Source organism: Wasmannia auropunctata, unplaced genomic scaffold, assembly GCF_000956235.1.
Source record: "Wasmannia auropunctata unplaced genomic scaffold, wasmannia.A_1.0 LD334579.1, whole genome shotgun sequence".
Lineage (NCBI taxonomy): Eukaryota > Metazoa > Arthropoda > Insecta > Hymenoptera > Formicidae > Wasmannia > Wasmannia auropunctata.
Genome location: NW_012028311.1, coordinates 28,635 through 41,404, shown reverse-complemented (window position 1 = coordinate 41,404; position 12,770 = coordinate 28,635). Strand labels below are relative to the sequence as shown.

At 35.2% G+C, this 12,770-nt stretch overlaps 3 protein-coding genes across 7 annotated transcripts; 1 reads left to right on the top strand and 2 right to left on the bottom strand.

Annotated features, from left to right (window-relative positions):
• Positions 1-2,312: 2,312 nt before the first annotated feature.
• LOC105458248 (presqualene diphosphate phosphatase-like) lies at positions 2,313-3,507 on the bottom strand. The gene is made up of 4 exons (XM_011703421.1): positions 3,463-3,507; positions 2,987-3,121; positions 2,774-2,873; positions 2,313-2,698 (listed from the first exon to the last, which is right to left on the bottom strand). Exons 1-4 carry the CDS (start codon positions 3,505-3,507, stop codon positions 2,313-2,315), a joined length of 666 nt encoding a protein of 221 aa, XP_011701723.1.
• On the bottom strand, positions 3,055-8,647 carry LOC105458167 (chromosome transmission fidelity protein 18 homolog). Its single transcript, XM_011703267.1, has 13 exons — positions 8,274-8,647; positions 7,932-8,109; positions 7,635-7,738; positions 7,410-7,551; positions 7,138-7,324; positions 6,641-7,062; positions 6,333-6,578; positions 5,874-6,214; positions 5,525-5,766; positions 5,001-5,263; positions 4,639-4,912; positions 4,355-4,576; positions 3,055-3,121 (listed from the first exon to the last, which is right to left on the bottom strand). The coding sequence occupies exons 1-12, from the start codon at positions 8,356-8,358 to the stop codon at positions 4,382-4,384; spliced, it is 2,679 nt and encodes an 892-aa protein (XP_011701569.1). The 5' UTR covers positions 8,359-8,647; the 3' UTR covers positions 3,055-3,121; positions 4,355-4,381.
• Positions 8,648-8,796: 149 nt separating this feature from the next.
• Positions 8,797-10,976, top strand: LOC105458165. Of its 5 annotated transcripts, none has more exons than XR_975502.1 (4): positions 8,797-9,336; positions 9,801-10,140; positions 10,571-10,821; positions 10,917-10,955. XR_975502.1 is itself a non-coding variant. In XM_011703264.1 (2 exons), the coding sequence occupies exons 1-2, from the start codon at positions 8,944-8,946 to the stop codon at positions 10,020-10,022; spliced, it is 615 nt and encodes a 204-aa protein (XP_011701566.1). In that variant the 5' UTR covers positions 8,797-8,943; the 3' UTR covers positions 10,023-10,256. The 5 variants fall into 5 exon arrangements, 1 of the variants encoding a protein (XP_011701566.1); XR_975503.1 differs by having other exon boundaries at positions 10,571-10,777; positions 10,917-10,931; XR_975501.1 differs by having other exon boundaries at positions 10,571-10,976.
• Positions 10,977-12,770: the final 1,794 nt, after the last annotated feature.

Genomic DNA, 12,770 nt, shown 5'->3' with positions numbered 1-12,770 from the left:
ACTGAGAAAGTCTTTATACACACGTCTCTTCTAGAATTCTTTTATACAGAGTGGGCCAACAGGGCGAGTGGTACAATATAGAAGCAGCGCGTAATATATAAATTGTGCTGTTTATTGAGCACACTTCCAAACATCTCGCCTTGCTTCTAGCAACCATGAACGCATGTGAAACTGGGCTATCTCTCTCCTCATGCTTATTCGCGGATCCATATTAATTATTATCTCATTATCACGAAAATCGCAAAATGGGATACAGGACTTTTTCTGCTCAGTTTAGTCCACTCTATCAACACAAGCACTGTATTAATAATTATATATCAAATATATCAAATTCTCGGAAATATTCTAAGATATTTCGTTCCATAATTTTCAAAGAAAACTTATAAAATCTGAAGAGGTTTAAGGTATTTTTTTAATTTTCATAAATTTAGAATATGAAAAATTCTTAAAAATATGACAATGTTTTCCATCAGGAATTATATACAATATAATTATTAATTATATATTCATATCTCTGTTCAAAAATGAAATTAAGAAGTATAATGTATCATGCGCACATAATAAAAAGCTTACCGGAATGAATACTGTCTACTCATGAATATAAAACATTGCGAAGAATTTTAGAATATTCTGTCGAAAATATCTCAATAGCATAAAGGTTTTTTGCTTTTGAGATAGACAATATAAGTTACCACAGATGTTTTTTATTGACTGTATAAACTGTACAAAGCCGCAGGTAAACGAACTACACAAATAACTTTGTATTTGCGTTAGAAAAAATTATACTACACGCACGTCTTGTCTACGCGTGATTATTTATTTATATGAACATATATTCGTTATATATGTTTGTCGTTATATTTTCACTTAACAAGTTAAGCTCTTTGTGTGAACGAAGAATATTTGATGTCACCATTAAATTATCAATACAAAAATATGTATGAACTATGCGACGTTGAGGAATTTTCTATGGATCGTTTTGGAATACAAGTCTTTATTACAGTCCTCTTTCTTGTAAAACTTACATTACTATATTTGATTGTTTTACGTGCGCGTTGTATGTGTATGTGTGTATGCAGTGTATGTCTATGATGTTTTCCTGTAATTCTGCGGTATATAATTTTTCACATCTAGTAATAATTTTGTAAGTTGCGTATTAATTAAAATACTTTATATCTATTTGTATTTAGTAACGAAAAAAAAAAACGAAACGAATAGCGCGTAGCTTTCCCCGCAGTATTTTCTTTGAACTTTTGACAACTGATTGACAGATCGATTGCTGAAACATACATGCACGTAATGCATAGAAAAAAAAAAATAAAATCGCTTGTACTGTACGCGAATTCGTGTAGTCACCCTAGAAACACGCATGACAATTAGGTATATCACATATATTAGGAACGTATGAGTAGACTTAAAATAGGACCACGTACAGTATATCTTGGCAAATGTATGCGCTATTAATTGAAGACTGTTTCTGTGTGAAATCGTATCAATATCGCCACAGTTTATCATGTGTATATATATATATATATATATATATAGACATCAAGAGATGCTCATTAAACTTTCAGGATATATAATCCAAGTAGCGGGACATTCTACAGAGATTATAAGGACTACAGTTAAAGACGTGGATCGATAGCACAAAATGGTCTGTATCGATATAAATTATTCGCTCTAATCTACCGTCACTGTCAGCGCTGAATGTTAACGTAACTCGCGAGTCGTTATACCCGCCCGCACGTAATGTATGATGTAGTCACTGGCTAATATAAAGGGTTATAGCATAAGCTTGGGAAAAATTGAATATTCACATCTGTTATTTCAACCAGAATTTTATATATAATCCGTACACAAAAGCGTGTAAAGCGTATACGTGCTTATAGTTACGAAAAAGGAAACAAGGATTACGGGATACGTTGAGGGTATATGGAATGCATTTTTGTTAATCCAAGAAGGAAATAAATGGAAGTTGAAAAAATATTTACTTCAATTTTTAATACATATGTTATAAAAAATAATGTGGCATCTAGTTTTTATATCGGTGTTTTTTTGTTCTTTCTTTTGCTTTTACGCAAATAAATTGAGCCATATGTGTACACACGCGTGCGCGCGCAGCATTATATATGTATATTCACTTACGTATCACATAAAAGTCATAAAATATTTATATTTTACATTTATATCACATAAAAATATTTTGATAAAATTAATATTAACTACGCACCCGATATAATCGTATAAACTCAACAACTGAGATAAAAATAAGAGAAAGAAAGTGAATTATTTTCTTGCATAGGAAATCTATATCAAACATCATACTCGGCTCCGGATATTTTTTCATCCGTGATCCACCAAACTAGACGCGCGCAAGTCTCCTGTTCCAAATACATGTATCCTATTAGCAAGCCTTGGAACATACCGAGAGCTATCCCCGCCCAAATGTCGACCATGTGATGTTTTCGCATCAAAAGTTTGGACACGCATACTGCAAAGGTCCACGCCAGCAAGAACGGCACACATATCAGAGGTACAGGCCACAGATTGAGAAAAAAATATGTGATAAATGCTGCGCGTGCCGCATGGCCGGACGGAAAGGAATCTTTTTCAGGCGCGAGGCTGCCGTCGGTTGTAGGTCGTCTCCTTCTCGTTATCGCTTTTAGCACTGCTACTAGAATAATGTCGAGCACCAGTCCTGAAATAAGTCATGTCTTTTAACATAATTCTGAAAGAGCGACAATGTGTCGTTAGCTTTGTTTTGGATGTATACCTATAAAAAGATTAACTTGCATCTGATACAAATTTGAATTGTTAAAAACCCAGACCAACATGAGATTAGTTGCCAGCCATGCTATGCTGTGACACGATATCTGAAAATATAATAGTGAAAAATAATAGTAAAAGGAATATACGTATACAAGCTCATGTATTATTGTCGTTCATTGAATCAACAAAATGAAATTCAAAATGAAATAATTCTTACATCTAAGGTTTTGTGATACGCCTTCAATCGTTTCAAAAGTAATACTTGTTCTGCCCAATTCACAAAAACGTTGGTCAAATAAGCATCAACCGCTAGGAACTTCCTTAGTGTCGATGGTACGTCTCTTTTCTCCTCCTAAATATAAAACAACCTGTTATTTTTATCGCAAATCTGAAATGTTAGTGGAACTAAACAAAACAAAACATTGCACGTTTAAATAGAAAAAAAAATGAAATTCATTAATAATTAAAAATATTTAAAAATGCAGAAAAATATATATGAAAATACTGAATATAACACAATTAAACGACGAACAAAATAAATATACGAAAATGGAAGGAATAAATTCAACGGTTAGAAATAGGTTATAAATGACCGATCTACCATTATTACGTTGCTTTTTACTTAAAATTGGCCAAAATAATTGGCAGGATAACGTCCAAATGTCGTTATCGGCACGGAATCACGCCCTCTACTTGTTTTATATCTATTCTGATAAATGGCAATTGAAAAATTGCCATATCAAACACGACGTTAAAGCGGTTAAAGCGAAGTCTGACATGACACTCACATGTTATATACACACACATAGAACACTAATCAGCATTCAGCGCTATCATTGCACTCGTCTTATGACTTGCTAAACGTAAATAAAAAGTCTACCTATATGGAAATTTTTACTTTTTAATAAATCTGAATTGATCTTAAGCAGAAATATATAATTATACGTAATACATAAAAAACGTCTATTTATAAAATTACAAATGTAGAATAAAATTGGATGCTCCAAAAAGATTTGTTTTATCAAACGATTGTGTATGATTTTGTCATTTCATGATTTATCAACTAGTCGTTTGCGCTAGGAAATTGAAAAATAAATTTTTTTGTAAAATATGTATTTTATAAATAGATACAAACTATTCATCACACACACATAGAACACTAATCAGCATTCAGCACTATCATTGCACTCGCTTATGACTTGCTAAACGTAAATAAAAAGTCTACCTACATGGAAATTTTTACTTTTTAATAAATCTGAATTGATCTTAAGCAGAAATACATAATTATACATAATACATAAAAAAATGTCTATTTATAAAATTACAAATGTAGAATAAAATTGGATTCTCCAAAAGGATTTGTTTTATCAAACGATTGTGTACGCTTTTGTTATATCATGATTTATCAAATAACCGTTTGCGCTAAGAAATTGAAAAATAAATTTTTTTGTAAAATGTGTATTTTATAAATAGATACAAATTATATTCATCTATGCATAAAAAAAACAAAAAGGTAACAAAAGAATACAGAACATGTATTACACACATTCTTGAAAGCTATGAAGCCACAAAAATACAGTCGTACTTGCAGTTTGTAATTAAGTCCGTCTATTTATAAAAATTTCTTCATAAACACACTCCGGCGAACGGCGTTGTTGCAACCTTCTTTATATTTGTACCATATTCCGTGTTTCGTTAAAATGTTCTGCATCAGGGAGTAATTTTTCTGTGACTTCGGGGATATACGATTCACCGCTTTATTCTGCTTCTCACTCGTAATGATATTTCCGAAAAAGTCTTTGTACACCTGAAATTGTTGAAGTATAAAGAAACTGACTGATAAAATATGAAAAAGCGCGTGAAACTTACTATTTCTTTTAAAGGCTTCTTTTCTTCGTTTGTAGATTGTTTCGTATTATTCTTATTATTCGGAAGATTGGAAGATCTATTCTGAATATTTTCTGTAGTTTCTGGCTTTTTTGGATTCGCCGGAATCTCCGAGTTGACTCCACCGAGCCCCGTTAAAATGCTCGCGCGCTTCAAACGTTCGACCTCCAACTCCTGCGCGATTATCTGCTGTACCGCGTACGTCAGATTTCGATGCGCCTTGCAATCAGGAAAAACGCCAACTTCCAAGATATTACTAAAAAAAAAAAAAAAAAACAAGAATGCATTTGTGCATTATTTTAAATGAAAACGAGTGTTATTTGTTAGATATCGTTGTCACATACGGATCTAAATTGTAGATATATCCTCCCTGAGGATTCTTCTCTTGCACGAACGACAAACCGAAATCCAGCATCACGTTTATTATTCTGGCGAGGTCAGACTTCTCTTTTGGCGAATACAAATGAGACGGAACTGTGCGCAATCTGGGCGCTAGGATGTCCGACATAAAACCAGCGACGTCGATAGTCAGAGTAAAAACGTCATGTCCGCACACTTTTCGTATCGCCGTTAAAATACCGGTGTTCTTCGCTGATTTTTGAAATATCTAAAAAAAAAAATAACGAGAATAATATATTAAACATTTGGAAAAACTGTCAACATTTATATACAAAATTTAAATTATATATACATTTATAAAAAGTTTATATATATAATACAAAATTTAAAAAATATATATGTACATAAATCATTCAGATCTTTCTCCCTCAATTTTTAAGAGAAAGATTATTAAAAAAGAAAATACGCGAAAATTTCAAGTTAAGTATATTTTTTAAACTAGAATTTCCTCTTGGCATGTAATACTGACTTCGCTGTTAATTGTGGGATATGATAATTTCATTTTCTGTATTCGTGCAAGATGCAAATGCCACGCAATAAATCCATAATTCGTGTAGGGCATAAGCGACCAAATCTGCTTGTGTGCAACGAGCGACGTTACTGAATCATAGAATTGAAACCATTCCAGAGACATGGGTACGTTATCAAGCTTCCGGTCACAAACTTCAGGATAATTGTGAAATATTCCTTGTGCCAATTTTTCCATTTCACCTAAATGAATAAATAAACACTTATAGAAAATACGTTAAAATTCTTGATACAGAAAATTGTCAATTATTGCATTAAAATGCGTAAAACAGTAAGTTTTACGAAATTACCATTTTGCACAGTCCTCAAAATATTGTGAATCCTTTCGGAAATAGGAAGTACCCCTTCTCGGTTCATAGGAATCGTTAGTATACTTTTCCACGAATCAAACAAATTCTTACGAGTATCTTTCAGGCCTAGAGATAAATTATCTCTCAAATTGGTGCTGCCCATATATTGTAACGCCCCAATGCAAGTTCGAACATCACAGCCGGATCTTTCCGCTACTTTTACGAGATCGCCGAAGTCCACGTTTAACTTCTCCTTTCTTGCCAACTCCATCAGGCGTTCTGCCAATCTTAAAGGACTTACTTCCGGTACGGGAATTATTACGGCGACGGCCCTTAGAGCTCTATATAAATACAAAACAGACACGATACAATTAGAATATTAATCGTTCTTTTAATTCGAGCATTACGAAGATTTTTTTTTTATTATGTCATTTTAGACGACTTTAGAATTAAAATTACCTTAACGACGGAGCATACAGTTCATTACAAATGCACACTATAGGACGCGTAGAGCCATCGGACGTTTTCTCCACGTTTTGTTTCTTTCCCTTTTTATTCTTCGGCATTAGTTTGCCTTGAATGAACTTTAACAGAAGTTCGATGGACGCGGCCGGTGCACCGTCGATCTCGTCGAAGATTAAACAATTCGGACGGGGATCGGCGCCCATCACGGCCCTCATTTCCGTTGACGCGAGGAGAATCTGTCTAAACGAAAATACAATACTGTAACTTTCGAGCGTATCGCCAATGCGAGTCTCGTGCATTACCTAAACGCATCCGGAGTCCTTTCGTCACTCGCATTGACTTCCACAACGTTGTAACCGGCGTGTCTGGCTGCTATGTGTGCCAGAGTCGTTTTACCCAATCCAGGTGGACCGCTGAGCAAGGCTACCTTCTTTATCGGATATCCTTTGCTATCCACTTCCTCGATCTCTTTCTCGTCGTCAACGTTATTTCTCTTTCCAAACAAAGGCTGCTGCTTTCTCTTTGGCTTCGTGGGGTTTCGATTAAATACCACTTTGTCCCAAAGTTTCAGCCAATGTAAGAATTGTCTGTTAACAGTTTCGTCCGACAGTAGCTCTACATACGATCGAGGCCGATACTTATCGACCCACAATTCATCGTTCATCACGTTCTTCGTTGTCACATCGGCTGACGGCTGACTCGATAACTCCCGTTTTTTAGCCATCTGTAATAAGGACACGTCACGTTAATGTTGCGGCATGAAAATGTAATCTGAAGGAAAATTGACGAATATACGTACAATTTCTTCGGCCTGGAGTTTCAATTGTTTATAAGGCGTCGAAGACAGATTAGCAATCGGCCCTTTGGACTGCTTGATATCACTCTGCAAATTCCTGACTCTGACGTACAAGCGTTGAGAATCATACGACCTTGTGACAGCCACAAAATTCCACGGTGGAACTCGTAGAGAAATGGAATTTTTCTTGCTGCATCAGACACAGAAATATTGAGTGGATTATTTACAAATATTATAATTTATATTGCAAATCATCAAATTACTAATTCACTCACTTATTGTGACTCAGCTTCACCGACGTGGGTCCATTATGTTCATGCAACAACTGTCTTACATTCAATATTTTCTTAATGATATCTTTAGGTTGATCCCACCGAAGCTTCTTCTCTCTCGGTTCTTCCACAATGTCGCCGTCAACTAAGAGCGAAGATTTTTAAATAATTATCCCAAAAATAATTAAGTCACCTTAGTTATTTTTATATTACAATTGAGTGCCGTACCTGGGAAATTCGTGTCCAACAAATCAGAGATGTCACCAAACAATTCGTCGCAATTGCGGTTTTTACTCGTGCCAGGTGTGCTATCATCATGCAAATCTTCAGAGCTGCGTTTTTTACTCGTGCTAGGTGTACTGTCGTCATGTAAGTCTTTGTAACTGCATTTTCTACTCGTGCTAGGTGTACTGTTCGTCATGTAAATCTTTGTAACTGCGTTTTTTACTCGTGCTAGGTGTACTGTCGTCATGTAAGTCTTTGTAACTGCATTTTTTACTCGTGCTAGGTGTACTGTTGCCATACAAATCTTCATAATTGCGTTTTCTATTATCGCTAGCTACGTTGTTGACTTCATTAAGATTAACAGGCGCAGAAACTTCGACATCTGCTTGACGTTTATTCTCGCTAGCTGGCCGAGACGCTCCGCTAGAACCAGGGCGAGGCTGCGACAATTGTCTCGTCTCAAGCAGTTCACTTTCAGCTGAAAATAATTATTTATTACTTATTTGACAAGGTGCAATAAAAATAATCGAATATAAGAGAAATGTTTATGAGGTTTCAAATTATCGATTTATGTCTCAACTCTTTTTTTTTTTTACTTTAATTCCGATTGGGAAACACGCAATATAATATCATACTGTTTACCATCTTCCAGTTCTCTTAGAGCCTCATAGTCCGCCTGATGAATAAAATCGAACTCCTCGTCTGGATCCGGATATTCGTCAGCCATCGCGTTATCCAACGTTGATCACGCGATGTACAAATTAATTGATTAACTAAACGATTGGAAAACGGCGTTCCGCGGGTATCAACATCACATGACAACTTTATTGTTGATCCAGGCGATCCAGCTGATCGAGCTGATCTCTTCCCGCCTTTTATCACATGTGATGCCGCATGTCGGGGGGAGGGGATGCGTTGTTCCACTTGTCAAGCTGCGTTCAGAAACCTTCTCCAGCTCCGCTAGAAGGCCACGTGACGGGATATTAAACTCGGCTTTTGCGCACACAGAACGCGTCGAGATGCGACGGCGGTAAGCCAATCGTTCTTTCGCTCGTGGACAAATCGTAAGCCGATTGGCTGACACCGCCGTCGCGTATTGTCGGCATTGTCGCGTCCTGTGTGCGGGAGCCCGGTAGACCCATAGATTGAGAATTCGGCGGAAGGAAGACCCAGCATAACCTCAGTCGACCCTACATCGCCCTGCAAGCGCATTCAATTTTAGCAGCGGCAAAATGATAAGGTTGAATATAGGGTGCCGGCAACGATTGTATACTTATTTTCCTGACAATTCTCGACGAGCCGGTCGCGAACGATGGCCTATTCGCTGGGCTTATTTGAATTCGCGTCCCTCGTACACGACAGGGAGAAGTTGGTAGATTTTTTAATTCAACACGGGGTCCTGTCGTCCGCGATTAAGTGCCATCGATGTGGTAACGATGTTGAAATTAATAAGGAAACATTGTCGTACAAATGCGGAAAACGGTACCTCGCGAACGATGCGCGCAAGAAACGCGTCTCCAGACAGTGCAGCTTGAAACAAACTGGTACAGCGAGCTGGTTCCGCAACAGTCATCTCGACATGGGTACAATATGCAGAATAATAGCATGTTTTCTGATGTTCCCGCATCCGCGTCAGGACAACGCGCTGGACGAAACTGGCGTGTCGTTGCCCAGTCTTGTCCACTGGTTCAATTTTTGCCGAGAGGTATACAGGGTGTTCATAAAGTATCGGATCCCCCCCGCCCCCCCCTCTATCTCAGAAAATACTAACTGGATAAAAAAACTTTAAATACAAAACTTTTAGGAAATCCAGTTAGTATTTTCTGAGATAGAGGAGGGGTCCGATACTTTATGAACACCCTGTATATATATATAATTATATCCTAATATATTTTAATAATCAGCTCAAATGTCCCACTAAACGGAAATGGATTAAAATTGCAAATCATATATGAATTAAAATTAATTGAAATGGATTGGCCTTCGTGAAAATGAATGCATTTCTATAAAGGCCATCAATCCATGTCAATCCATAGTTTAGAAAATTTCAATCCATTTCAATTAAAAAAATATATATATTTTGATCCATTTTCGTCTACTGGGGTACACAAGAAAGATATACAGTGATTAATACGTGTGTCTAAAGTGTTAATATTCTACCACTTACAGGTCTGCGTGATCTGGACCGCAGAGCATAGCCAGAAGCTCGGCGGCCCGGGTCGCACGGTGGAGATTGACGAGGCAAAAATTGGCCGACGAAAGTACAATTACAGCCGGTTTATTCAAAGTAATTGGGTTTTCGGAGGATTTGAGCGCGAATCTAAGAAGATTTTTATCGCCCCGGTGCAAGAGCGGACGGAACAGGCACTCCTGGCCTGTATCAAAGAATGAATATTGCCAGGAACTACTGTCGTGTTCAATTGTTGGAAGCTGCATGTTTTTTTAAACAATGAAGACGTCCGGCAGTTAACAGTCGACCATTCTTACAAGTTGGTCAAGCCTGAGAATGGTGAGAGATGTTTAAAATTGTTAATATATTCTAATGTTTCACTGTGTTATATGCAGGGATGGAGACTTTTGAATTTTCTGGATGTGGAGTATCTTATCTAAGCGGGGGGGGGGAGGGGAGAGGTACGTAATAACACAAATATTTTATCTCTTCTGTTATACGTCGAAAATATATTTCTACCTCTATATTTAATTTTTCTTCGTATTTTCTCTTTACAAATATAAATATTTTTCTTTAAATTTTATCTCGATACAATCATGCAAGAACTAGCTCTTTTAGATAATTATTTTAAAAAAATTTTTTTTTTAAATACCCCAAATTCAGGGTGTGGAATTCCACATCCACGGAATCTCTGGGTGTGGAAAGCTCCATAAGGAAGTCTCCGTCCCTGGTTATACGTAATACTATAATGTATTTTTCTAATTTACAGACGTGCACACTCAGTGCATGGAGCGCGTTTGGAGAGAGGTTCGGGGAAATATCCCGAGATACGAAACTAAATCCGATCACATCGTGGGATACTTGTGCGAATACCTCTTCAAACGCGCCTACAGCAGATTGGAACGCATTGAAGTCTTCTTCGATATCCTCGCAGAATTATATCCTCCGATATCCACTTCCGCAGAAGCGTTCAACGGTCAGGAATCAATTACCAGTACTATTTAAAGACACGTTTTTTGTGTACGTTTTTTACAGAGTGTATCGTTTTCTATCATTGGTACAATAATATTTCTTGTCAATATTAACATCATTACATTTACGATATTTAATTGCAGATGCTACATCATGCTGAATTAAAAAAATCGACTAGTCCTCTGTGTATAATATATATATATATATATATATATATATATATATATATATATATATGTGTATATATATATGTATATAGTGTGAATACTGGACTTGTTACTTAGGTCAGGAATTGGAATGAAAATGATTGGAAAAATAGCTTAAAATATAAAGCAAAGAGAAAGTGCAATAGCAAATAAAAATTGCTTAAAATGTAAAGTAAATAGAAAGTGCAATGGCAAATAATTAAAAAATTATAAAATTTGTTAAAAATTGTTTTCTATAAAATAAACTTTGTATTTAAACCAAAAAATTTGGATCATTTCTTCATTTATATACATAATATTACATATTTATTGATACAAAATTAGCTTATCAATCTGTTGCATCTGTAGACTTATCAGAACATTAGCATTTAATGCAAGAGTAATGCTCGTTTCCACTAATGAGGCTTAACTTTAATTCTTAGAACTGGGAAAAGATAAAAAGTTGAACCGAGATTGAAGTTAATTTGCATTGGTGGAAATAGGCATAAGGAAAATTACAGAAAACTATCAGTATTCCGAAAGATGTAAACATCAATTTAATAAGGAAAAAGAGCAACAGAGTCAAACAACATTTGCGCGATTTCGTACTCACGTTATTACAACAGGATAAAATAAAATGGATATTTCAGAGTAAAATAATTTTTTTATTGCACATATTAAAGAATTTTATGATTGTACAATAAAGTTTTTTTTTCTTCTTCTAAACATATCGTGAATATTACACGTACATATATCAAAGACAAAATGTACAAAGAGAAATCTCGAATATGTGTGAGTATAAGTTAAAATATTCACTTATTATTCACATGCTTTTTAAAAAGGTTTTAGATTGCATAATATTATCAAGTTTCTACTTTCCCTTTTCAATATATTGCAATAACAAGGCTAAATCAAGGCTAAGATATAGGAGACATATGAAATATGTGAGCGTACAAGTTAATAATCACTCATTATTCACCTTCTTTTACATGCATAACAAAATAGAAGTTATCTTGTAATAAGAGCACAAGAGGTTTGAAGTCTTGTTCGATTTGAGGCACAACGCCGGCAAAAATATAAGTGTAGCAAATTCTCGACTATTCAATATCACTTGCTAAACATTATTCTCTAACGTTACATTATCCCATGAAGCTATCAGCATAAATTCTTCTCAAAACAATATCCAACCAATTCGGTTGGACGTACTAGTGCGCATTGGTGCACATTAAAGCTGTTGTATGTACACATACATACGTACACTGATCTGATCTGAATGTAAAAGTGATATCTTGAATGTGATAAAATGTTCGACACGTTTTAGCAAATATAAAAATTAAATATTTTATATTGTGTGTATGTGTGTCTCTTTTCTAAATAAGCACGAGATTTCTAAACTTTCAAATTCCGCCTTTTCAATAATATAAAAATTTATCTCGCACATTTGTATCATGAAAGTATGGATCATCAAGTGAAAATTGATACTGATAGCTTATATTTTTATGTTATTGAAAAGATGGAATTTTAATTGACATAAATTTTAATTGAATCATGATAACACAATGAAGATCACTCGTAATATTTTAGCAGTAGTTTTTTGAGGAAATACGATTAATAATTTCACGAGATCTTAATTTATCTGAAAAAGTTTCTTGATGAAAGTTTTAATTGAAGAATCTGGAATCTTGAAATATAAAACTATTAATCGTATTTCCTCAATAAACTACTGCTAAACTATTACGAGTGATCTTCATTGTGTTATCATGATTCAATTAAAATTTAGGAAGAAAATTAATCATTAATATGTATATCATT

Excerpts from the sequence above, each read along its gene's own strand:
- LOC105458248 (XM_011703421.1), bottom strand. The coding sequence starts at position 3,507 with ATGGCAATTTTTCAATTGCCATTTATCAGAATAGATATAAAACAA. Across the intron at positions 3,122-3,462 it reads TCAGAATAGATATAAAACAA|GAGGAGAAAAGAGACGTACC; the intron begins GTAGAGGGCGTG and ends TTTTATATTTAG. Across the intron at positions 2,874-2,986 it reads CGTATCACAAAACCTTAGAT|ATATCGTGTCACAGCATAGC; the intron begins GTAAGAATTATT and ends TTATATTTTCAG.
- LOC105458167 (XM_011703267.1), bottom strand. The coding sequence starts at position 8,358 with ATGGCTGACGAATATCCGGATCCAGACGAGGAGTTCGATTTTATTCAT. Across the intron at positions 7,552-7,634 it reads GTTGGACACGAATTTCCCAG|TTGACGGCGACATTGTGGAA; the intron begins GTACGGCACTCA and ends CTTCGCTCTTAG. Across the intron at positions 4,913-5,000 it reads TATATCTACAATTTAGATCC|TAATATCTTGGAAGTTGGCG; the intron begins GTATGTGACAAC and ends TTTTTTTTTTAG.
- LOC105458165 (XM_011703264.1), top strand. The coding sequence starts at position 8,944 with ATGGCCTATTCGCTGGGCTTATTTGAATTCGCGTCCCTCGTACACGAC. Across the intron at positions 9,337-9,800 it reads GGTTCAATTTTTGCCGAGAG|GTCTGCGTGATCTGGACCGC; the intron begins GTATACAGGGTG and ends TACCACTTACAG.